At 31.3% G+C, this 27,740-nt stretch overlaps 1 protein-coding gene across 1 annotated transcript; it reads left to right on the top strand.

Moving 5' to 3' along the window:
• LOC129222542 (deoxynucleotidyltransferase terminal-interacting protein 2-like) lies at positions 1-26,995 on the top strand. The gene is made up of 8 exons (XM_054857054.1): positions 1-259; positions 4,833-4,965; positions 7,254-7,385; positions 9,131-9,134; positions 9,916-10,011; positions 18,720-18,884; positions 25,569-25,678; positions 26,789-26,995. The coding sequence occupies exons 1-8, from the start codon at positions 1-3 to the stop codon at positions 26,925-26,927; spliced, it is 1,038 nt and encodes a 345-aa protein (XP_054713029.1). The 3' UTR covers positions 26,928-26,995.
• Positions 26,996-27,740: the final 745 nt, after the last annotated feature.

The following is a 27,740-nucleotide window of genomic DNA, read 5'->3' as shown; positions in this document are numbered from 1 at the left end:
ATGACTGAGAAGAAAGTAATTGAATTTGAGACATTTTTGAATGAGGTATTAAAAGAAGATCTGAAAAAAGTTCAAATTCATCGAGGATCCCTTTGTCAGGAGATCTTAGAACTGGAGCAATTGAAAGTTGTTATTGAAAGACTTCAAGAAGCTGAACTCAATAAAGAAGAAATTAAAACTCGAGTTGATCTTGGCTGCAATTTTTATGTTCAAGCTAATGTTACAGATACAAAATATATATTTGTTAAAACAGGATTAGGTTTGTTTGTGCAGTTTACATTTGAAGAAGCTGTCAAATTTATTGATAAAAAAGTAGATTTTTTAAATAAGAAAGTAGAGAAAACTTTGAAAAAAAGTTCTGAAATAAGAGCACACATTCAACTCATTCTTCAAGCTCTTCGTGAATTGCAGAATATATCTTATCCTGAACCTGAGACTCCATTTAGGGATATACTTTAAATTCCTTGAAAATGAACTCTCACACAAGTACGTAATGTTTCTTTGATTTACTAAATCATATGGAAAGTACTAAATTACATTGCAAGAATTTAAATTTTTACCTTTTGTAATTAAAAACTAAACATTTAAAAAGCTGTGTGTGCCTGCATGATTTTGTTATAGTTAATAAAAGTATATCAGACATTTAAAGTAATTTAAAAGCAATATTTTTTTAGATGGTGTGACATTAAGTAAAAATTTTAAGTTCAGATGTTTGGTCTTCAGTTAGATTAATATTTTTAAATCTGAAAGATATAAGTGAAAAAAAAAATGGTGCTGAGTTTATTGTTCTTTGCCATTTAAAGACTCGCCCAGTTTTTCTTTTGTTCTAAAGGATATTGAGCAAAAGTTTCATTTTTATGCTTTATTGTGACTAAAAACAAAACATATTTTTTTATAATCAATTTTGTATTGATTTACTACATGAATTCAAAGCGTGTTATTGATGCATATTTGATTAGAAAATACTCTTCGATTGGAGCATTTCTTAATCACTTTTGAGATAATTAATTGTACCCTCCCCCTTTTTTTAGATGATGCATTTTTAAAATGGTTATACAACAGTAATATATAAATATTATACCAAATGGAATCCATTCGTCTTAGGTAACAGACGAGCGTTTTGAAAGAATCAATACTCAACATTTGAAAATCTCCAAATATCTTTGAATCCTGTTCATTACCCTTATCCCGTGATCAATAATGCCCCATCTATAAGGGCAGGGGTCTGTCCAGGATTTTTCACAAGGTCAGTTTTTTGTGAAAAATAATTAATTTTGTAAAAAATCAAATAATTTCGAAAAAAAAAAAAAAAAAAGATTTTTTTTTTTGTTAAAACGAAATTTTAGAATTTAGAGATGGTACAAACTGCATCAATTAAACTTAAAGTTGAGTGTTTTCCTCTTCTATGACGAGAAAATCATTCTGGAGTGGTCTGATATTTGGGGGAAGAGGTGGGGCATCGCTCTTTCAAGTATCAATATTTATCTACCATTCTACATTATGTTAAATTATACTAGAAATATTTCTGTACAGTATTTAAAATAATTGTAACAAAAAAATAAATAAAATAAAAGTCAGAATAGGGTTCAGCATTTAACTTTTTGATCCAAGACGCTTTTAAAAAGCACAGAATTTCGTTTAAAACTTATAATTTCCGCGATTTTAACAAAAATAAAAAGGTATTTTAATTGTTTACCTCTTAAATCGTAATAATTATCAAAATTTAGAAAAATCGGATTCCCATACCGGATGCAAAGAGATCGCAATTCTCAAAAGTGAAGGCATCAAAAGTATAAAATGGCTTGTAAAGGAAATATTTTTGATAAAATTATTTTAAAATTGCATTTTAGAGTCCTATGATAAACATTTCATTAATATCTGTGGACACAGTTGACGCAAAAAAATAAATAAATAAATAAATAAAATAAGATAATAAATAAAATAAAAAATAAATAAATAAAATATAAATAATTCAGCTTTTTAATTTTTGACTCATAACAGAAAATAGAATTTTGCTTTAAAAACTTGAAATGAGAGTTCTAACAGAAATAAAGACACTTTTCATTTATTTGCATCCTAATAAAGCGAAGTTAGCTTGAAAAAAGAACAAAATATGATTCTCATATCGAATGTTAAAAGATTGCATTTTTTCAAAATGTAGACATCTAAAGAAAAAAAACGGTAATTAAAAGAATTTATTTAAAGTTAATCATCCTTGTTAGCATCGAAAAATCAAAACCCATATAATTTTCTACCAAAATAACAATTAAACATTGCACCGCACCGCACCCGCACTATAAAAACGCAAATATTGAGAAGCTGGTAAAATGATGAGAATATTTTCTAATCAAGTCATTATAAAGGTTCAACGCCAGACGCTAAGTGGTGATAATTTTAAAGTTGGTAACCCTATCTGAAGCGATCATATTTTTCTTCCACCTTACTATCCCTTTGCAGTTTTAAGTTCTTTTCGCAGGTATATTTTATTATTGTTTATTAAATCATGAGTGGGGGGGGGGGGGAGAAGTGCTTACCAATGCCATTTCAGAAAAGTTTACAACAACACCGCTGCTAATTAGCTGTGATAAAACAAACAACAAGCATTATATTTATTTGGCAGTAGCAATTATTTATCGCTTGCAGAAGCATCGCAAGAATGCCGATTTTTTTTTTTTTTTCAAAATTAGCCGATTTTGTATAACCCGATCCCTCTAATTTGACTTAAAAAAAAGGTTCAAAAAATTATCGGTTTATACACAGAAATATGTGTTATTTTGCTTTCAGATTTGCTCTTTCAATAAACAATTTGTGAAAGATCCGATTTTGTTTATCAGAATTTTGTGAAGGGTCCATTTTGTTTGATCAGGATTTTGTGAAAGGTCCGTTTTGGTTGATCGGATTTTTGTGAAGGGTCCGTTAACGGACTCAAATATCCTCTGGCCAGACCTCTGAAAGGGCAACACTTAAAATACTTCACTAATTAATTATAATATTTACAGCAAATATGGAAAGCTAATCAAAAACTCGTTCTGATTTTAGGTAAAGTAAAATAAAAGAAACATAAATAACTGAATTTTAAGAGGGTGAGGAGGATCTTTGTAAATATATGCATATTTTGGGAATCTATATTTGAAATAACAAGTTTAGTAAGTAGTTTTAAAAATGTTTAATTTTATAAACTAAACAGCATATTACTATGTATACATACATATATATTGCTGAGTAAATGTAATTATACTGAAGCAGTGTTGGATCTTTGATTTTTCCAAACTATTGTAAAAACTTGAAAGTGCTGCCCAGGGTTTGCCGATACATATTAGTCAATATATATCCTATATTTTTTCGGAAACTATAATGGGGCATATTTTCGATATTTATTTTTTGAACTACGATATTTGCTGTAAAATAGGTATATGTATTAATCATATTAATATTATGTTATTCATTAATTATTTAAAATAATCAAAAGTAATATACTACATGTATATGATATACAGTAGACTCCCGATTATCCGCGAGCGGTTTATCCGCGGGGCGGATTATCCGCGAATCAATCAACAATCACGAACATGTATTTTCGCAGCAAAAAGCGAATACCAGTGGCTGTTTTTTTTTTTTTGATTTTTTTTTTTGAAAAATTGTAAATTTACACTCAGTTGTTTTTGCTTGATTGATTGATTTAATTTAATTTTGTTATTATTATTATTATTTTTGTGCGTTCTTCATCGTACATACACTTGTTTGTTATTGATGTTAAGTTCGGTTGTGCAAAAATACAAAACATTTGTACTGTACTCTATATATATTTTCACTGTTTGCAGAAAGTGTTAGGCATCAATACAGTTACGAATTTGAGATAGGAAAATTTTTACCTGATTTGTCCCCCATTTTTGTCTTTTTGCGGTTATCCGCGATTTTTATTATCCGCGGCACTTGTGCCACCCAATTCCGCGGATAATCGGGAGTTTACTGTATTAATTTATCATTAATATAATGCAATAATATAGTAATCCTTTTTACTGTATATTCATAACATAAAAGCACAGTGAAGGCCCATTACAATGAACTACAAGGGACCACACATTTTGTTCGCTGTAACGGGAATTTCGTTGTAACGGAAATTTCGTTGTATTGGTATTCATTGTAACGGAATTTCACTGTATTAGTAATGTAGCAATTTTAATACAGACATAAAATGCCTAGTTGAAAATTAAAAGTTGGTCAAAAAAGGGAAATGTCTTGTGACTGTGAATTGACTAATGCATATACAGTGGCTCCCAAAAGTGTGCGTACAATTTAAAATTTTTTATTAAGACCAAAATAACGCAAAACTGATCTCAAATATTGAATCCAATATTTTTTCACATCATTCCTATGTCATTCTAAATAAAACCCAATAGTTTTTTCAAAATATTGATGGATCTTCTTTTTGAAATGAGTCAAAAACGAAAAGACAGAAATAACACGCCACAAAAGACATCGTATTCTAAGATATTTTTGAATAGATTCATGATTAAAATTATCATATGTCATTTTTTTATTATTTTTGCATTGTGTTGACCTTTAAAGTCATTTGGCTTTTATTTTTTGTTTATTTATTTCTTAATATTTTGCTTATTACTTTAGGCTGATATTCGTAAAAAAACAACAAACACCATTCAGAATTGGAATTTTTTCCTCACAATAGCGGTAAATTGGTTTGAAATGTCTCTAAATTAGTTAATTTATTCCATTCTATAGTAAAGTGCTTGATAAAATGCTTTAAGAAAAGAATCAGACCAAAAAGAAGGCAAGAATGGGCAAATTATGTGTATTCAAATTTTATTTTACAGCCGACATAAGCTCTGATGATGATTCAGATGTTGAAATTCCAAGCTTTTTTGTACCTGCCTTCAAAAAGTATGGTAATCTAAAATCATACAAAGAAGAAACTCCAACATGTGATATTGCTATTCAAAAGAAGCAGTAAGTACTAGTTTTTTCTTTTGTGATTAAAATTATGAACTTTTAGGAAGTCTACTTTGAATTTATTAGCACGTCTCTATATCTGCTTATGCTGAAATTTTACCTGTCATTTGTGTAAAGCATCATGGATTTTAATTTTCATTTGTGAAAACTTTATCAAAAGATTATAGTTTCTTCGAAGATTATATTTAGTGTACAAATTCAAGATGACGCCCAATAAGTAAGCTAGAAAATGAAAAGCAAGTTGAGGGACTGAATCACCAAAACACTTGCTTGCATGTGTCTAGAATCGCTTTAGATAATGTTTTTTCCTTGTGATTGTTTATTTGTTTTATCTGTCAATTAAATTATTAGTTTTGAGAATAATGAAGGGAGGGGAAAAGCAAAGTTGTATTTTTTTTATTTTATGAACTTTTGTTGTTCTGAAGAGAAAAATGTGAAGGGAGGGGAGAGAAGAATTGTCTATCAATTGCAATCAAAATTTTTTCTTCCAGTTTTCTCCAAATTTTTTTGAGTAAGTTTAAATTGACCATTTAAAAGAATTTTGATTGCTTGAATGCAGGGTTCACTCTAAAGAAAAAAGTAAGGTGGGATCTCCCACTCTGACCAAAGTTTTGAGTGAAATTTTTAAAATTGAAATGGGAGTAATTTTTTACTTCCTTTTTACCAAAAAGGAAGTATTGTATTTGCAAAAAAAAATTTCACTCAAAAATCGGCCTTAATTTCCATTATGCTCACCCCGATGAATATTAAGTTTATTTTTCAACCCGATTCTCTCGTGATGTCTGTGTGTATGTATCTCGCATAACTCAATAACGTTATGTTCTAGAAAGTTGAAATTTGGTACGTAAATTCCTAGTGGGGTCTAGTTATGCACCTCCCTTTTTAGTTGCATTCGGATGCTCATAAAAGGGGTCTTTTATCCCATTTTGGGGGGAAATCATTGCTAATTTCAATGCAAACTCAAGTGGTCTTATAATTTGGCAAACACTTGGCAATATATCACCAAGCTTTTGGTCGCCAAGTTTTTTCGCCAACTTGGCGACAATTTTGGTGGTTTTTTTTAAAAATCTGGTTTCAATTTGGCCACTGTTGGCAATATTTAGAGAGTTAACCATTGAATCACATGAAAATGTCCATTTTTGAGAAAATTTATCTGTATAAAACGTTTTTTTTGCTTCAGTTTGCAATAAACTTGGGGTAAAAAGATTTAAAGTGTTTCTTTCCTTACTATAAGGCACTATTCTCATTAAATTGGCATAAAAGGAAGTCATGTGATGCACACATCAGCTTGTTTTTTTTAATGATTGGAAATTTAAGATAAATATTTATTTGAACAAAGAGTATTTGCATATCATTTGGCACAAAACTGATTTTAACCAGCATAACATCAAAAGAGAGCGTTCCATTTGTTGCTAGAATATGTTCAACCTATTATTTTCGAGATATATTGACTAATATTTTTAAAGAAAAATTAATATTAAAATTTCTTAATTTCTGCTTGTAGGCAAGATTATTTTTTTAATCGATCATTTACTAAACAGTGTGCTTATGTTGCACTCTCAGTTGTTATTAAAACTGTATCAATGCCTCTGAGCGAAAAAAGGGGCCAAAAACTTTGATGCAAAATGTTTGATATAAGTTTTATGTGGTGTGGAACTTGGAGTAGAAGATAAACTGAAAGTTGTAAAAGGTGTTTGAGCATTCAGTAAACCCAAAGAATATAGCAGTTCTCACTCTTTTATTCCTGTCTCTTTGTGGCTAAATTCCGAGATTCTTGTGCTCATTGATAATAAAAGGACAGTTAAAAATTTTCATCCATTCCATTTATATTGGCTATCTTCTTAAAAATATATATAAAAAATAGAAAAATCCGAAATAAGAAATTTGGCAATCTTTCTAACATTCTCCTGCTAATGGTGACCAGCAGGAACAAAGGGATTTTTATTGAGTGAGATTTTAGAAAAGATTGCACAATCCCACACCCTATCACAAACCCTGCTTGAATAAGAAGTAGATGAATTTTTACTGTATTAGTTGTTTTCATCTGCTAATGAAGGGGGTAACATGTCATGAATCAGTACAGATTCCACCATTAGCACTGCTCATGAATTGATACTTTTTTTTTTTTCATTTCAACCATTTAAGCTCCCTCTAGTATTTTCACGAATTTCGACAAGGTTTAGAAAAGAGTTTATCCAGTATTTTATAACATATACATTGATTTTATCCTCAAATGTTATAGTCATTTGGAACTACCTTATTTTTTATTTTTGCTTTATTTGTAGCATTAAACTTGCTTCCTCTTTGGATGCTGGAGATGATTATGAGAAAAGTACATATGTGATGTTAAATCCTGATATGGAGAGTATTCAAGGAAAAGTTAAACATGAGAAAGAAGTTCTGAAAAAAAATATTGGATGAGGTAATTAAGAATGCTTGTTTAGATCAGCGATTCCCAACTGGTGGCCTGGTGAACCAGCATCAGTCCACAGAAAATTTGACCTGCCCCCAGAGATTTTGCTTGTCCACGTTAAAAAATGTTTCTTATTGAAAAGAAAAGGAAAACACCATAGCAATAATAATATTCTAAGCAGAATCTTTTACGCGAGATTAATTTTTGTACTTTTCTGTACTTTTCCGCAATGTTTATTACTTCTGTATAATTATTGCAACAATTACTACTTATCAGATTCTTACCATTTAAATATTTTTGTAACTTCTTTTAACACCAAGTAAAGATTTATTTAAAAAATTCATCAATTCATTTATTATAGTTTGTAAAAGAGGAGGGAAACCTCAGTCATTTGCAAATGTTTTTCATTAGCATTTAACCATTCTCAAGTCAAAAGGTTTTTCTTTTCCAAAAAAAGAAAAAGGGAAGAAACCTCACCTATCTGTAAAGAAAGTTAACACATTTTTAGCAATCTATGAATGCAAAGAGTTTTTCTTTTTTTTTTTTTTTTTTTTTGCGAAAACAAAGGGAAGAAAACGAAAAAAAAGAAAAGCATCATCAGTCCGCGAATTTTTTTAGAACTCCTACTTGCATGTCAAAAAAGATTGAGAAACGCTGATTTAAAAAAAATAAATAAAAGTAACATTCTATATTTGAATTTGCAGCATAGATCAAAATTAATAGCACTATGTGTTGTACACTGTACAGTTAACAGTTAAGCATTGTTTCCATGGATGTGCCCATAAACAAATTGGCTGATCACTGATTAATCATCTGTTGATAATCCGCTGATTTATAGGTAGGGCCGATTAATGATCATGATGATTTTCAATGCTACAGTTTCACTATTGCCTTTATTTCTAAAATATTACTTCAAAATTTCATTAAATTTCTACAAGCAAATAATCATGTTAAAGTTACATTATATTAACTAGGCGTGAAAATTTAAATCTTTAGATAGTTGCCTATATCCAGCACACGCTTTTAGCTTAGTAACAACTTTTTCTTTTACTAGTAACCCCTTAATCCACATTTTTTTCCACAAGATTGGCATATAATGAAGGGATTGGCTGATTATTTTTCATTTTATGGGAGCTTTAATGCAATTTAATTGACTTTTTTTAGTTCTTTGCACTGATTGGACACTAACTTAGTGTCTAATGGACCAGCCATCTTGCCATACTTTTTGCAGAAAGACTTCAATGGCTGAGACCCTTGGGCAATTTTTTGAACTTTTGCTGTTTTTGATGCCAAAGACTAAGTTACATTTTTTTCTCTTTCTCATGAAGTAACCAAATATCCCCATTAAAAGAATCTTTAAAAACTTTTGTTAATATGTAAAATAATCCACCAACTAAATTAGACAAATCTTTAAACAGCACAAAAACTTCCATTAATTCTTTTTTTTTTTTTTTTTTGCACTATTTCAAACAATCGCCAAACTTAACTACCTATTTTTGGAAACATTTCGGGTGAAAGTTTTTAGTGCCATTTTGTGGTTACCAAAAGTATCCCAACACTTGGCAGCAAAATAGTGCAGCTCTGGTTAGTTGAACTGTGACCTTGACTATGTTTACCTGTTTCGGGGGGATTTTAGTGAAAAATAGACATGTTATTGGCTTGGATTTTAGTTGGAACATTTTTGAAGAACTACTAAGAAAGTTTCTCAGCTCAACTTAGCGCCAATTACCCCTCACAATTTTCCGAAACAGAGGTAAACAATGTCAGAGTCGGAGCTCAACTTCTCAGAGCCTCACAATATCTCTTTAGCTAAAATTAGTGACAGGCTGTTTTACAAAGTAGGGAGGAGGAGCATTGTCCAAGGTATTCCAAAACAATTACTGCAAAAAAAAAAAAAATACATATTTTGGAAATTCTTCAAATTTGTATGCTTATTTGTCATACTTTTGTTTCTAATTGAATATTGTTTTGTTCTTTATAATTTTTGCGATTTTAATTTTATGGGTAAGGATGGAGTTTGATTTTTAACCACGGCAATGCTGTGTGTGTGTGTGTGTGTTTTTTTTTCTTTCGTTCAGCCAGTTAAAAAAGAAAACAAAGGAAAGTAGCTATTGTTTCTCATAATTATAACTTTCGCAGGGAACCCCATGTATTTTTGCTTGATATTTGTCCTTGCTATTTAAGTTCTTTTGAGAGTTTGTACCTAGGAGGCTCATGAAAAATAAATTTCATTACTCAATTATTAATAAGATCTGCTGCTTTAATGAGTACCTGAGCAACGCCGTTTAATAAGTGTTTTTTTTAAATAAGAGTAATATTTGTTTAAAAAAAATCCAATTAGATGTCATTAGGTTAGTAATGACAGCTATAGCTTAGAGCTATTTACAACAAAATCAGTTGTTAGTTTGTTTAGTTGAATGTAATCTTGTTTCTACTTAATTTTGTATTAAATATGTTAAGTTAAAATTATTCTTTTATCAGTTACTTCTGTTTATCCAATGAAATATTTTTTCTATTATGTATTGTTTCTTTAGAATGTGAAGAAAAGCATTGTTTTTCAAAATGGGTTTGAAACAATGGAAAAAGTTCCTATTTTCAAAAGCCGTCGGCAGTTGAAAAAAGAAGGATTGGTAATTAGTTTTCTTCACAAATAATTCTAAAGTTTTATTGTTTATTCAGTTAGGAATTATTGCATGTAGACAATTCTCTTAGAAGGTAAAATTTCTTTTCAGACTCATAGCAACCTTAGAAAAGTGTTTCCCATTTCTTGTTTTAGGATTATTTATTTCACTCCTAAATAACAAGATAACAGGCACTTAACTGTGCTTAATAATATTTATTTATGTGGATGCTTAATATAAGTAATAAAATGTCAGTACCATTCAATGTCCTTAATCAAAACTTCTAGCTTTAATGGTCTGCCTACATAGGAAAAAACAAAAACAAAAATGTATACCTGAAGTAGATTTTTGCAATACTTTGAATATCCTAATTTGAAACCAAGTTTTTTTTTTTTGCTTAATTGCACATTAAAATGTTTCTTGCATAGTTAAAATTTGTCCCCTGCATTTTACATCATTACCATTCAACAGTTTTAACAGGCTTTCATGGACTCTAGCAACAACTGGCAGCTCAAATTACATTTCATTTTAATACCAGCCTTCATAACTTTCTTAGTAAAATAATAATTTTTGTGTGTTGAAATTTCTAAGCTTCCTGATTACATGTATTTAATATCAAAGTAAATAGAAAAAATATATATACATCAGTCATTACCATCCTTACTTATAATGAGTTGCTTTTAATATTACAGTCGACCCCACTACAACATGATTCAAGTTATGTGAAATGGCTATCATGCGATTTTTTTTTTCTCCAGTAAATAATTTTAGACCTAACGCAAATTCATTGTCCGAAACACGAAAATTTTCAGAATAGATTCGCGGTGTGAAAGTATCGGTTTTCTTATTGGCTACCAAAAATATTTTTTTCGTTAATTGACCTTCATCCCTTTAGCATCACTTGCAGTGGAAATTAGCTTTGTTTGTGTATATAGAAATAACTACTCCGCATTTACCATATTTTTTTCACTCTAAAGGTGAAAGTTGATGAAACATAATGATATCTAAGAGCAGTGTTAAATCTAAAGTTTGTAAAGACAGAAAGAAAAAGAGAAAGTTTCTGACAATTAAACAGACACTAAAAGTTCTCGATGTGCTTGAACAACTAAAAAATGCGTTAAACGTAGCATGATAATTAGGCGTTAATGAATTTTCCTTATTTACTATTAAAAGTCAAGGAAAGGAAATCCGTAAAAGTTCACTGAATAGTGTAAGCAAAATTCAAAAATTATATGAACATGAAAGCTGCTCTTGTATTGAGAATTAAAGAAACCAGGAAATGAGGTGTTGCCATATAGACGGAAACGTAATAAAAGAACTAGTGAAGCAACTGTATTTTAAAATGCATTAGAATAACGATTTGCTCACGCAGCATAAATCCAGCAACATCTTATTTTGTTTTCATGTTACAAATACCATAACTGGTTCTACTGCACAGTATTATTATAGGACATCACTTTATTATTACTACATACTGTACAGACCATACTGGTTTATTTTACGTCCCGCTGATTTCTGATTTTGTGCATTGTAACAGTATTTTATGTTGATTAAAACAGTTTTTTAAAAAATACAAATAAAAATCCAGTTCTTTATGTAAGAAACGGTACTGTATATAGTTAAGGAGTGGTTTAAAAACAGTTTGAGGTGGTGTTAACAAGTGTCTAAAATAATTTGGTATGATTATAAAAAAATTTCACGTACCCTTTTTCACAATGAGAAATTCCGAGTTATGCAAGGAGTATTGGAACGTATCCCTCACGTAAGTCCGGATTCAACTGTATTGTGTAACTTGTTTTTTGTTTTGATCATAATTAGTGATCCTTTGCTCAAAATATGTAAAATTTTAACGAAAGTTGTCACGTTTCCAGGTGAACCACTAGTCAGGTGAAATATGTTAAAATGTTATTACCATACGGAGCAAAATATAACTACATGTGCATGGTATAGTTAGACTAAGGATAAAATGATATAAAGTGCATTATTTCTTAATATTTTAGATGCTTTATTTTTTAGAAATTAATTTTTGAAACTATGGATATTTTATTCCATAGGTTTAATCAAAACTCATTTGAAAAATTAGTTGATCAGTATTTTTTAACTTTTTCAATGCTACATTACATTCTTTGTATATCTGTTTTAAATTTTAGATAATGAATTTAATTAAGCTTTTGTGCATCAATTGATTTGTGAACCAAAATTAAGGAAAACTAAGAAAACAAATTGCATTCAAAAACTCGTCAAATTTAAATTTATCGCTCAATATCTCTAAGGTAAATGAAAATGTTTTGTGAACTTTTGCAATTGAACGAAAATACATATTTAGCCTTTCTAAAAAATGCCAGACTCAGTGATCTGGCCAGAGGAAATTTGGGTCCATTAATTTACCCTTCACAAAAATCCAATCAACCAAAATGGACCTTTTACAAAATCCCGATCAACCAAAATGGACCTTTCACAAAATCACGATCAACCAAAATGGGCCCTTCACAAAATTCTGATTAGCAAAAACGATTTACACATTGTTTATTGAAAGAGCAAATCTCAAATCAAAAAGTGCAGCTTATTTCCGTGTGTAAAAGGATAATGTTTGGAACCTTTTGTAAAGTTAAATTAAAGGGTAAAACGTATACAAAATCTGCTAATTTTGAAAAAAAAAAAAAAAAAAAAAGGGCACTTTTGTGATGATCCTGCAAGTGATAAATAACTACTACAGCCAAATAAATATAATGCTTGTTGCTGGTATTGAAAGAAATTAACGACTGAACAACGTCAGTTTGGTTTATGATTTGGGAGAAAATTATATGGGTTTGATTTTTTGATGCTAAAACGGATAATTAACTTTAAATAAACTCTTATTTACCATTTTTACTTCCTTTTACAAAAAAGGAAGCATTGAATTTGCGAAAAAATTTTCTCTCAAAAATCGATCTTAATTTCCATTTTACTCACCCCCGAATGAATGTTGAGTTTTTTTTCCAGCTAGACCATATGTGGATAAGTGCCTAAGAATGCATAGACGTGAAATATCCATTTTGACGATTCTGGAGTTAATTACAACGAGTTTTCTCGTGACGTCTGTATGTGCGTATGTATTTCACATAACTCAAGAACGGTATGTCCTAGAAAATTGAAATTTGGTATAGACTCCTAGTAGGTTCTAGTTGTGCACTTCCCTTTTGGTTTCATTCGGGTGGTTCTAAAGGGGTCTTTTGCCCCTTTTTAGGGGGAAATTGTTAATTTCGATGTAAACTCAAATGGTGGTTTAATTTGGCGTGTTGGCGATATATCGCCAGTCTTTTGGCCGCCAACTTGGCGACAAATTTGGTGGGTTTTTTTTAAATTTTTTTTTAAAAATCTGGTTTCAGTTTGGCCACTGTTGGTAATATTTACAAAATAAACTATTGAATCACATTAAAAATGCCAATAATGAGGAAATGACATTAAATTGGAGTAAAAAGAAGTTATGTGATGCACACATCAGCTTGTTTTCTTTAGATGCCTACATTTTGAAAAAGGCAATCTTTTTACATCCAATACGAGAATCATATTCTTTTTTCAAGCTAACTTCACTTTATTAGGATGCAAATAAATGAAAAGTCTCTTTATTTTCGTAGCAACGCTTATTTCAAGTTTTAAAAGCAGAATTCCATTTTATTAGTCAAAAATTAAAATGCTGAATCAATGGTTTATTTTTTATTTTATTTATTTATTCATTTTTTTTTTGCTTCAACTGTGTCCAGATATTAATGATACGTTTATCATAGGACTCTAAAATGCAATTCTAAAATAATTTTATTAAAAATATTTATTTTACAAGCTGTTTTTATGCTTTTGATGCCTTCACTTTGAGGATTGGGATCTATTTGCATCCATGGGAATCTGATTTTTTGAATTTTCAATGCTTAGTATGCTTTTTTTAAGAGGTAAACAAATAAAATATTTTTTTATTTTTGTAAAAATCGCAGAGTTTTTAAGTTTCCAATGAAATTCTGTGCTCTTTAACAATGTCTTGGTTCAAAAAGTTAAATGCTGAACCTCTGCCTGAATTTCTTTTTTACAATTATTTTAAATACTAGGGGGCTCTGCCCCCTGCTTGCTTACGCTCACCAACCCCCGAAGATTGCTTCGCAGTCTTATTTGATTCGCAAAGATTTAAATCGTCAGTTAAAAATAAACAGATTAAAAACACATTAAGGATCAAAAGCACTCCTTTGGATCAAAAAGCACCCCTTCCCCGGGCTTCAAAATAACTTGTACCAACTTGCTAAGCTGTAAGAGCTAAGGGGCTCCTGAGCATTGCAAAACTGCAGTTTTGTATATTCATGATCTCAGTAATAGATTATCCTCTTTAGCTCGGGGCTTAAATTGAGTTGAGCCTAAGATTTTCTGTGAAAATCCAAACCCTTAAAGTTTATGAATAAAGGAAAGAAGAAATATGCAAATCGAAAAGATATAACTTTGGCAATCCCAAATAAAACATCAATAATTTTAATGGAGATGAGGATTATTCGAACTTGAGTTTTAACGGCTTGTAACTTTTTTTCCTTTGGAGATAGAAGCTCAGACCATAGGTCGAGTTAGACCTGGAGTAAAAAAAGCCGCTCTTTTTAGTGGTGTGAAAAAAGAAACTGTAGGACAATTCCTTTGCTTTTTACTGATAGATTTAATGAAGAAAGTAGTGCCTAAATTTTAGCTAAGCCTTAAAAAGTTCGAGCTAAAAACGCAAATAACTCCCACCGTATTTAAGTTAGAGCGTTGAAACAAATTGCATAGAATGCGGAAAATTCTACCCATCCCAACCATATATAATGTTAATATGTGCAAGTAATTTTTTTACCCCTTTAATGGGCAATAATAGGCAATTTATGCAAAATTTGAGCTTAAAAAATTAATTACAAAAAAAAAACTAATTCGAATTTTAAAAAATAAAACCCCAGGTGCACACCCCCGGGGCTCGAAGTAATTTTGTACAAAATTTCAAGGCTGTAGTGTAGGTGCTATGGGGTCTCTTGGATGCACGTCCGCCACAGACTTCCTTCCAGAATTTCTTTGAAACCTTATTATTATTTACTATAAAGAGACTATACATATAACATTTCTTGTATAATTTAGCATATTGCAGGGGTGATTGTGTTTCGGTATTTTACCGGATTTCCGGTATATTCATCTTGAATTCCGGTATCATGATCTTCGAAAATACCGGAACTTCTATACTTTCAGAAAAACCCACTTTTGTAAAATGTAGGGCGACGGTGTTAATGAAACGCCTAAAGACCAAATTGAAGACATTTTGTTTGGTATAAAACGTAAGCTACGGTCATGTTTTGTAAACTCTATGGTAATTATCGAAGAACAGCTGGGATGGGGGATGGAATAAAGGCTAGATAAGAAGAGGAAGGAGGGTTACTTGATAGATTATTTTTCCATTTATTCATTTGAATTTTGCATGTTCTCATTTAAAAAATGAGGTATCTGGATAAATCTGAATATATTGGCTCCATCGATGCAGGAAAGAAGAACAAGTTTAATTAAGAATGGTTAAACAGAGTGGATTCCTACAGTGAAAAGATAGAGATATAGTGTAAAAAATTGTTAGGGCTGGATTTTGTTTTTGTGTTTCTTGCAACAAGCCCTTTACATATGCTGATGATGGTGTGAAGGCATTATTGCAACATTCTTCTACAAATACTCATAAAAGAAACCGAGAATCACTAAAAAAATGTTGGTGTGTTAGGCTTTAGTGTATTAGTAAATAAATGTAAGTAATGCTTAAGGATTCAGATACAAAGGAGGAAAATAAAACATTCCTTGAAAATTTTTAAGAAATGAGAAAAAAATGAAAGAATTTAATTATCACCATGCACATGGACGTATTAAGTCCAATTAAAACTTCGAGTTTTAGTCCCAGCAAATAATTATGTACATAAATTATTTATATACATAATATAATGTGTACATACACCTAATATATATATATATATATATATATATATATATATATGCCCATCAAAACACTTTTTCTTCTTGGAGAAAAAAAGTTCAGGTATTTTTTCATGGAGTCACAATCACCCCTGATATTGTAGAATGGTAAATAAATATTGGTACTTGAGGGGTGCCCATCTCCCAGAGAGCAATGCCCCCCCCCCCCCCCCGAATACTCAAAAAACACTCAAGAATGATATTCTCAACAGAAAGGAGGTAAAACACTCAAATTTGAGTGTCAATAATGCAGTTTGCACCATCTCAAAATTCTAAAATTTCGTTTTTACGAAAAATTTTTTTCCAAAATTATTTGATTTTTTGCAAAATTATTTGATTTTTCCCAAGAAACGGACCCTGTGAAAAATCCTCGACAGACCCCTAAGAGTGCCCTCCTTGTGAAAAGTTGAAAATTTGAAAAGTTAGCATTGCAAAATAAGATCTATCTGCGGAATTAATTGCCCATATATGCAGTTATGTAGACAGATAAAATATTTCGAAGGAGGGATACTGTTCCCTTTTTATGATAAAAAAAAAAGAGTTTCAGTGGGATATATCTCACCAAATCCATCCTCCTAAATATGCCACTGTATATAGTAAGTCGTAAATATTATAATAGCTTATAAGTTCACATTGTCTGAGATTCTTTGGGTGTTTTCAGCGCCAGACTGATTCAATTCCAAGAATTTTCTGGGTTGTACTATTTTTATAGGAAAAAATTATTTCTGTTACACTTATAAAGGGGAACGCTTTTTTCACAAAGCCTTCCTTCCTCTATAAATTCTGAAGAAAAAGAGTGTATAGACATTTGATTTTTGCCACAAATGAAAATGCCTGGGTAGAGTGAAATTGACTCATGTCCATGGCACTAACTTATAGGGAGCTGAAGAACAATTTTAGTGAGTACAAAACTTAGAAAGCAGAGCACACAAATTAAACTGAACCCGCGGCAGTCCTTTATTATGTATTATTTTAAGGAAAGTAAGTTATACATCAGTACATAGCAGCGTATTTGAGCATAGCTTACAACATGATTCCAAATTAAAAGTTTTTAAAAAAAGCTAAAATCCCATTCTTTTTTTATTGATTCCATTAAATATAATTTGTTCAACTCAACTGAAATATTACAACCTGTTAAGCTGATATTTTTGAAGGTATTCAATTTCATGCAGAATTAATCTGTTTATATATTATACTACTGTATTTTAGGGCGTAAGAACCGTTCACTTATGCTAAAAAATTTATTAATTGCGAATACGGCTTATATAATGAATGCAGTGCTTACTGTGTTTTTTTTTTAATTATAATATAAGATGTTTTACCACGTTTTAGAGGCAATAAACTATTTTAAAGAGAAGGAAGAAAATATATAATGAAGGTTTTTTGCAGTAAGTTACGACCCTAAGCCAGGGCTAAGGCAGAAATGCAAAAATACACCGCCAGCTCAGTTACTTCATCCGAGGACTGCAATTTCGTGCTGTTTAGCACTCATCAGCCCAGAAAGATGCAACTGAGCTGGAGGCGAAAAATCACTTAAAGGAGTCAAGAGCCAAACAAACTGGTAGCTAGTGTAAATTAGCACACCAGATGAGTGACCACAGCAATGGTGGGGTGAGCTGGCAATGTATTTTTGTATAATGAAGGTGTTTAAAAAATGATCTCAAATTTATCCAATTTTCAATCTTATGAAAAGGTTCGTTTTTGCAATCCCGAATTTTTAAATGGTTTATTTTCCGCAATTCATTTTTTATGTTAATTGTTACTTTTAATCTGAACTAATATCAATAAAGTTTTCCTTTTTAATATCTTGTAGCATTATTTCAGGTGATTTTTTTTTTAACAAACTAATTTCCAAGTAATCTACTAAGCAAAAAATTGACTGATACAGAATTCTGCTTTTCTCACATTTTTCATAGTCAAGCTTTTACTATATTTATTTATTTTTTGTGTGTGTTTAATAAAAGGGTTAAACTGAAATCGAGAAAAAGATTTTCAAGTTTCTCGGGGGAAATGTTTTGGAACTTTTAGCTTGTAATTAAATCCGATCCCCCAGCTTTAAATATCGTTTTTTGGACTGAATTGAAGTTTAATAGAGTATGTATGGTAATTATTTCGATGAAAGTTCATGTCATTTTATAACACCCATTAAGGCCATCAGTTTAACTTTTTACATCCACCATGTTTAAACTTTTAGTAGCGATCTGAGATTTTTGCAAAATCCGTGCTCAGTAGATTTAGGATTCTAAACTGTAGGTAATTATGTTGCTTAAAAAAAAAACTTTTAAAAATCATTTTATCTAGTTAAATCCTGTTTCAGTTTTTTAAATCCTGTTTCAATTTTCCTTTTCAAGTGTTTCACTTTGGGTGTGGCACTTACAATTGTGCATCTCATACTCGTGGAAGTACAGTATTTATTGACAAATGTGTATGAATCTATCATAAGATCAATCCATTGATGAGGCCACTTTCCTGAAGTCTTGAGAGGTGACAAACCCTTGCCCCCTTGCCTATGCCCCCTTTCTTAAGCATTATTTGTATCCCCATATGTATGACATAATTTATCTTACAGTTGAATTTTGATATAATTCTGAATTATGTTTTGACTTATTACCTACAGAAAATGTTGAAAACGTTTTGTGTATTTCCTCAGTTCAAATTAATGTTTTAAAATATTTTAATTAGAAAATGGTTGTAGTAATTGAATGCATTTTTAATCTCAAATAATCTCTCTATAGAAAGAAAAAGGCAAAACCAAAGGTTCACAATGGTATAATATGGCTGCTCCTGAAATGACTGAAGAAAAAAAGAATGATTTGCTTGTTTTACAAATGAGGCAGGCCTTAGATCCAAAGCATTTTTACAAGAGAAGTGCTAATAAAACTAATCCCAAATATTTTGAAGTAAGTAAGATTTAAATCAAGTGCTTTTCTCGCTAGGAATTGTTGTAAATTAATAAAAACAACTAAAATATTTTATGAAACTTTTTAACTTATCATACAAATCATAAATCAATAAAATTCTCTTTAAAACTTCATCTTGTATACAGTGAATGCCATTATAATGAGAATTCATAGCACCAAGGAGTCTTCTCACAATAATGGGCTTCTTGTTATGAGCAAATTTTGATTTTCAACAATCAAAAAGCATAAAAAGGTAAATAAAATAAACCTATGATCTCTTTTTATTTGCTTTATTTCTTATTTTTTATATAAGTCCAAAGTAGTTAGCTAATTACAAATAGTCAATTTAAGGCCTTGAAACATCTAAAGAACATAAGAATTGTTACCCTTGCCTTTGTCTTACTTGTTCACAGAATAATAGGGCCTTTAAATCAACTTCGCATTTTAGACTTGCCTATATTCAACAGTTTCAACTTATGATGTCCATCTTTATTTGCACAAAATGAAACTATAAGGCCCTCTTTGCTACATTTTCATCCTTTACGAGTGTTCCTTTTTTACTGCCAATGTGTTACACCAGACAATTAATTGAAAAACAGACATACTTCGTCTGCAATACAAATAACTATATTATTAAGGGATTTTTGATAAAACTGGATACCATTCTTGACCACCTTGCACTAGCAAAAGCAAACTTTCCATTGAAATTTTCAGCAATACACCTGGTCTATCTTAAAACTGACTAACCAAACTATCTAAGCAATTAAAGCTTTCTGTTTGGAAAAGTTTAACTATAAGTCTATAACCTTCCTTTTCAACATTGTTCTACAGAATGTTTTTAGTAAAAATGTTGCAGAATCAATCAAAGATTCTTCCAGTTCTTCATGCACACCATTTGAAGGCTTCTATGATTTTAGAGGAATATTTTTTCGCAACTTGGTGTTTTCGATTTTTCCTTTGTTCTTTAAAAATTGTAAACGAAGATGATTGTGCTAATCTACGCTTTCTTGCAAATTCACTTTTAGGAGCACTGTTTTTCTCACATTCAAACAAAATTTGTAACTTTGCTTCAATGGTCAAAAGCATTTTTTCTTTCCATGAAAGTGTTTTCAATTCCACTTGCACAATTTGAGCTTAAGAAAGCAATGCTCTTCCACTAACAGTAATCTTAAAGAAAAGTGTTCTCTGATAAGAGTTAATCAACAAAGCAGGACGGGGTGTGCTAGGAAAACTAGGAATTTTTGCCAAATATTAGGAACACTTGGCCCAAAATTCAGAGTAGGCAGGTATGTAAGGACAAAGAGTAAGTGATAAAGCATGTTTTGCTGAGGGAAATAAAAAGGGATAAAAAGTGGTTGAAAAGGGTATTTGCAAAAAATTTAAAAACGCATAGGGTTTGGATATCACATGTGAAAAAGAATCTTCATTTTTATCGTTCTTTGTAGTTTGCTGGAAAAGAGGAAAAAAAATCCTACTTTACATTAAATTCCTGTCACTAAGTCATTACAAATGCATCAGCTTTGTGCATTTGACATTAGTTATTCACCCCAAAACTCGCCCAAACCCCTTAGGGAATAAGTGTCAGATTGGGGAGGCTTGGAAAGGAACAAAAGGGAAAAGGGTAGATAAGAATTACAATAGATGCCTTCTCCTTCAACTCCAGGGAAAAGTTTAGTGAGAGGGAAAATTTTCAGGGATATATTTTCCTGTATGATCAGTAGTCTGCCATCTTGGACTACAAAATGCTAATATTGTCTCTCTATTAGTCCACTCTGAAGATATATTGAGTTATATAATTTGTTTCTCATTAATTGTTTTTTGTTCGAAATATTTCAAGATTCTTGAAGATATATTCTGTAATGTAAATGGAAGAAAATTAAAACTTTATTATTAGGCAAATGCGTTTCCCAAGTATTTCTGATTCCCTTCGAGAAATATCTTAATATATTTTATACAGTACATTTTTTTTTCAAACCGAAACATTTTAAATATGATTTAATGTAGGATTGATAGTTAGAATATGAATATTATGGATTTTTATAATTATTAAACTTCTTAATGCTTCTTAACCCTCACGTGCGAGATAAAATGGCTACTTTTTTGTTGATTTAAATTGCATACTTAATTTTTTCACAGGTTCAAACTATTATTTCTCAGCAAATGAGATATGTTTCCTTAGCATTAGAACCTTAGCTTTCGAAACCTACAACTTGTTTTGTCATTGCAAAAATATTAGGGTTATCTTCAAAAAGTAACTTTTCTGTCACATGCCTTTTAGTGAAAACTTTAAGGAACAACTCATTTTATATTTATTTATTTATTTTTTAAACTTCATCAAAAATATATCTCTAAACCTGCCAGCAATGTTTTAATAATAATTCTTATTTTAACATATTTTTGGTTCACAGCATGTGAATTCTCACCTCTGTGGCATGTCAAACACCTGATGTCACTGTTTGTGTTGCTTATTATTTCCTTCACAAGTGTCTCTAATGCTAATTGTTTAAGTATATATATATTTTTTTATATTGTGTTTTAGTTCATTTTAGAAGGATAAGGAATTACGTCACACAAATTCTCATCTCGGTTACAAAATGCCATTTCTCATTAACAGATGGCAGTAATGCCATCACATTTTATTTTCCCTTTTGCAATGGAGCCCCCTTGTTTATGTTCAACCATATGGCATATAGAAGTTGTGAGATTTTGCTTGGAAAACAAGATTTGATTTTAAAAACTGATTGTGGTTATTGGGAATTTTCACTTTCGTGAACTTGAATTTCAGGAACGTAAATTAATGTAAAAAAAAGAAGTGCACATATTTTCATATGCTTAACATGAGCAGACTGTAGCAGCTAAGAAAAAATTTCTTTCCCTAAAAAATGTATCTATTAGGCCTTATATTAATGGAAAATTCTTCACCTCCGTGACAGACCTTATCAATGTCATTATTTTTGAGGTGAGAATAAATGATGGAGGGAGATAATCTATCAAAATTATAAATTACCATTGCGTTCTTAAATTTACTAATTTGGAAATATGTTAATAGTATACACAGGGGTGATTGTGTTCCGGTATTTTACCGGATTTCCGGTATTTTCATCTGGAATTCTGGTACCTTCATCTTCGAAAATACCGGAACTTCTTTATTTTCAGAAAAACCCACTTTTGTAAAATTTAGAGCGATGTTTAATGAAACACCAAAAGTCCAAATTGAAGACGTTTTGTTTGGTATAAAGCGTAATCTACGGTCATGTTTTGTAAACTCTATGGTAATTATCGAAGAACAACTGGGGTGGGGGATGGAATAAAAAGAATCTTTGAAAAATTTTAAGAAATGAGAAAAATTAAAAGAATTTAACTCCCACCATGCACATAGACGTATTAAGTCCAATTAAAACTTTGAGTTTTAGCCCCAACAAATATGTATATAAATTATTTATATACATAATATAATGTGTACATACACGTAATATGTATATATATATATATGCCCAACAAAACACTTTTTCATCTTGGAAAAAAAAAGTTCAGGTATTTTTTCATGGAGTCACAATCACCCCTGTATACAATTTTTAACACAAATTTGAACTAAAAGGATGACTGAAGTGTAAGCCGTACTTTAATTAAGAGCGCTTAATATTAGATTCACACTAATCATTAAAATAGCTGATTGTTTGCACATTTAACAAAATTACTCCTTTGATATTAAATTGGCCTCTACTTTCGAACACAAGTTTCTTTTTTTTTTAATTTCCGTGAACTAAATATTTATTATTTTTTTTTATTAATTATTTATGAGTAAAATAATTGGAATTTAGCCGAGCCATTGTTTATAATTACTTCTAGTAGGTAACACTTTCATGTAAGACTAGAAAAAAAAAAAAGAAAACAACAGGCGAAAAATATTTTCACCCAAAAGTGACATTCTGGAGAATGACCCATTAACTAATTGATACATCGAATTAGAAGAGGTTGACCTTGGATGTGCCACACGTGATGCATGAAAATAAATTCAAATTTAAGAAAAAAACTCCTTTATAAAATAAGTAAGGGCAATTTTTACATCAAATGTAACACTTAAAAAATGTGCTTGCTCCAGTTAAGTTAAAATATTTAGTTGTTGGTGCAATAACTTGGTCTTGCAATTGCTTAGAATCTTTCTGAAGAATTCAGACACGTTCCCAACGAGAGTCAGGCAAGTTTATTGAATAAATCAGGAACGTTCGACAAAAAGTTAGATATGCTTATATGCTAATAACTAATAGCTTGGCACCTTCCTGATTATTATGCTTCCTACTTCCTCTCAGGGCCTGAATACCACACAGGTCAAGTATGTCTGGGCCTGGGGCTCTATTTCCTAAGGGGGCTCAAATTTTTGAAAAGCCTATGCATAGCATTAAAGAATTGTGTATTGTTCAGAAAATAATAAAAAAATCAATGATTTGTTAATTAAAAAAAACTTTAGTGCTTAGTTAGCATTTGTCTTATTTAGATGTTCTGTATGAGTACAAAAGCTTTATTCCTTAAATTTCGTCCAAAGTATAGTAAGTTTATTACCATTAATAAACTGGCTAGTGAAGCAAAGACTGAAAAAAAAAAAAAAAAAACTAATTTAAATTCCGAAACTTTGAATTCAAATTATGTTTTTCGCGATCACGAGTTGCGACAAGACTCTACTGGTTAGAGTTATTGTTTCTAGAAATGGCTCCCCCGCCCAAGCATGTCCCTCCTCCTGGGTGCTTAGGTGTATATAGTTGTGTGTGCGTGTGTGTAGGCTTATGTGTGTGCACGTGGGCGTGTGTATGTGTGTAAAGGCGTGCGCGCGTAGGCGACTGTGTATGAGCATGCGTGTGTAGGACATGGACGCCACCGCACAGCAATAGTGGATTCCGGGGGATAGTGCTCAGGACCAGCCGCGCCGCTGCCGGTGGACGGTGGTGCTGCAGGCCTGGTCCAAGCTGAAAAAGGAACAAGAACATCAAGGACTGTCAAGTGAGAACAATAAGCAATCGTGATTGCTCAAAAATGTTTGATACATGACCTTTTTTTTTCTTTTGAATATTTGCGTGGGAGGAGGCGGGTGCAATCTCTGTCGCGCTCCTGTTTTTCAACTGATTATAAAAGAGTTTTTTTTTTTTTTTGCAGAATCAGATGCATGGTTATGACTTCCACTTATACTTTCATATTGTCCTTTACTTAAAACCACCCTTGCTCTGCAGTTTTTAATACTTGCGCATTTCCAGTACATTCTATTCATGGATTTGTTGTGTATTCTGTATAAATATTCATTGTGTAATATTAGTTTAGTGTTGAATCGATGAATCTGATGCAATGCTCTTCATTTTCGGACTGACACTGAACAGCAATTTTGGAAAAAAAGGGAAAGGACTGAGGGAAGATACGCACGTGATCTCTAAACAGGGAAAAATAACCCGCATAGAACTGCATAGAATTTCCCTACACCGATTGTCCCTTAAACCAAAATCCCTACAACCAGTTTGATTAACATATCCTTCACCCCCACTGGGAAATTCCCATCCCTCATACTTTCAAGCAGAAATCCCTCTGGGGAATTGGGACGAAAGATGGAGACACGAGTTAATTGGTGGTGCCTCTCAAATCACTTTTAATAGCAAGATTCTTTTTATAAGCATAATTGTTACATCAGGCTTCCTATTTTCCCTTGGTATTTCTCCCAGGAGAAGTTTTTAAACAGCTGTAAACTCTAGAATTATTAGAAGTAAAAAAATATATATATGTACAGTTCTGGAACACCAAAAACTTTAAAAAATTAAATTAACAATAAAATATATAAATCACCAAAATTGCTAAAAAAGACACTCGAGAATCTTCATTAAAGAATTATGTTGTTACATTTTCAATGGGCTATGTTATGCATTTCTTTTCTTGAAAGCTGATGTAACCTGACTGGACAATCCACCTATCTAGTGTAAAAGAATCTGAATTTGTCTTAGCAGGTTTTTTTTGTTCTAATTGTTCCATGCATCTAACCAGAGCAGATTACACAATTTTAAAATTGTGCAATTGACTTGTAGCTAGGTATCAGTTGTTGAGAGCCTCAAGAAATGACCTGCTTTTCTGTACTTTCTGGAAAAACCTTCAACTTGTTTTGGAAGTGCTCCTTCCACTCCCCTCTATGTGTCATATGATGGACAACTGTACTTGTGATGCTTTTCAGTATAAATGTTAAGCACCTTGTTTAAGAACAGTATTTTCAGGGGGTTTTTTTCTTGCCAATTTTAACCAACTAACTGTTAATGACAGACACTTTCCATCATCCAATGAGATTAGTAGTTCAAATGATATTCAATCCTTGCAATGCTGTCTTTTGTTTCATCTGCTTAATTAAACTTTTTTAAGTGCACTGAATTTCCAGTACTGTCCTTACATATTCCAAAGTTTTTTCCAGTTTACAAGTGCAATCATGTTTTAACTAGTTTTATAAAAGTATTTTTCAACTCCTACAAAGTATTTAAATTTTTTTTTCTTGAAATGCAAAATTCAGTTTACTTAAATTTTTGATGATAGCATTCATTAGTAAATTAAATGCTGTGCTCCAAAACTAAGTGTTTCATGTAGTCATGAATAATTTTTTGAGAACTTTTGAAATTAACATGGATTAAATGTATTAAATGTTTTTTTTTCCCCTTGTACGTTCAGGTTGGAACATTTGAAGAGTCTCCTGTTGATTTCTTCAGCTCACGTGTACCTAAAAAGCAAAGAAAACAAACTTTGGTTGACGAACTTCTTGCTGATGCTGAATTCCGAAGGTATTATTCTTGTTGTCTTTTATTTCATGCTATTAATAATGTTTCACCATTTGTGCCTAGTTCAAAATCTATATGTACTTTTAGAAGTAAGGTTTTTTAAAAATTGAGAATTTAAGAGAATACTTAACCATTTGGACAATTTAACTCAACAAAAATGGATAAAATGTTGAAAATAAAAACTTTAAAATTTACTTTGCATTACAAACGTTAAGTTTTGCATCATAAACTGCAGCAGTAAGTAGGTTATTATGTTCTTTACTCACTTGCGTTGAAACCAGAATGAATGTATGCCTTTGCATCTTAAGAGAGTACATCCTGAAAGATATACCATGTCAGAAGATAGAAGCAATCAAGAATGAATACTGTCTGGCTTTCACGAGAAAAGCTTCCGCCGTCAAGTATGAGCCAGTCTACTGCCATAGAAATGAACTTTGTTCATTTTCTGCAAGGGTAGACAGAAAGGCTTTTTGGTGCCATTTTGCCACTCGTCTGCTCGCCTTTGTGCAGGCGTACGGGTTTTTCCAACGTTAAGCTTCCCTTGGAAGAATGAGATCAAAAAATCATTGCTAAAGCGGTAGACAGGCACAGACATTTCGGCGGTGGCTTTTCTTGTGATGGTCGGACAATATTAAAGTTTGTATATTAAAATGCACTGTTTTTGCTTGTGTTTCAAAGAAAATCACCATTTTTAGCTTTTTATAGATAGCCGCAAATTCAAAGATTTGGTCTGGAATTTCTGAAAAAGAGAGAAAAGTCGGGGAATTAAATTTTTCAAAGTTAGTGGGAACCCTGGATGAGTGTTAATTTTCTTTTGAATAAAAGCAAGTTCAGCATTTTTAAAGTCTCATCTATAGGATTATTATGTCTCTTAAACTGTTTACATTTTGTAATGAGAAATTTCCCAATGCATTTTCAGTCATTTTTTTAAAAGAATCTAAGAACTTTCACCCAAATAAAATGTATAAAATTACATATTGCAGACTGTCTACAAAGAAATTCAAAGGAAAAAGTGTTTTTTTTTTCTCATAAATCCAATATTTAGGTCAGTGTTTCAACTTATTTTCTTACATATCTTTTGAAACATAATTCAAAATTACTTTTATATTTCAGTTACCAAAAGAAGAAAATGTTGGAAGCACAAAAAATGCAGCCTCAGAAATTCCGTCGCATGAAAAAACCAAAGAAGACAAAATTGAAAGAAGCAAAATTTGCTGATTCGCACAAAAAGTCTAAAAAATCTAGGAAATGATTTTTAATAAATTTATTTTTCAAATATTTTGTGTAATGATAACATTTAATTTGTTTCATCTTCCTTTAAATATGTATGATTGTCTGTATGTAGAAAGTTTTTTTATGACCTCGTTAAAAAAGTTACGATAAATCCCTTTGAGTCAAATGTTTCCGCAATTGCAAAAGCTGATGTAAAAATTTCTAAAATTTTATTCAAAAACTACTCATTAGTACTGCAATTGAATGATGCGCCTCCTCCCTTCTGTGCGCCCTTGCAGCTTTGTTTCTTTTTTTTTTTGCACTCTGCTATTTTTATTTTTTAAGCTATTTGCTTATCTGGCTCTGGGCTTTTGTCGGATGTCTTTTCATCCATAAGCTCATTCCTTTTGCATTGAAAAAGGCGTTACTTATAATGCCGAAACACGTGTCATCAGTAATCTACAATTGTGCTTTTAGACGTTGTTGTTTCTTACTTTTCTGTTTGCCTTTGTTTTCTTTTTTCCACCCTCGAACATGCGGGACTTCTGCTTTTTTTCCCTTGCGCCCTCAAACCTGTGCGTCTTCGGCGTTTTGCACAAACCTGGACTCCCAAAGAGCTTTGGGAGTCCAGGTTGAAGCCCTCTAAGGCAGCGGTTCCCAACCTTTTTCTCTTTGCGAACCCCATGGAACAGGCAAAAAAGTTCGCGAACCCCCTGATGTTGAAATTAGTAACATGTAAGAAACAATAAAAAAACAGCATGTTTGCTTTCCATTTTTTGCAGCATTTGATTGCAATAAACAAAAATATAATTGTAAAATATCATTAAGTGCAAACATTAATAAAAAGTTAAAA

Source organism: Uloborus diversus, chromosome 5 (assembly GCF_026930045.1).
Source record: "Uloborus diversus isolate 005 chromosome 5, Udiv.v.3.1, whole genome shotgun sequence".
Classification (NCBI taxonomy): Eukaryota; Metazoa; Arthropoda; class Arachnida; order Araneae; family Uloboridae; genus Uloborus; species Uloborus diversus.
This window is presented reverse-complemented; position numbering and strand designations above follow the sequence as displayed.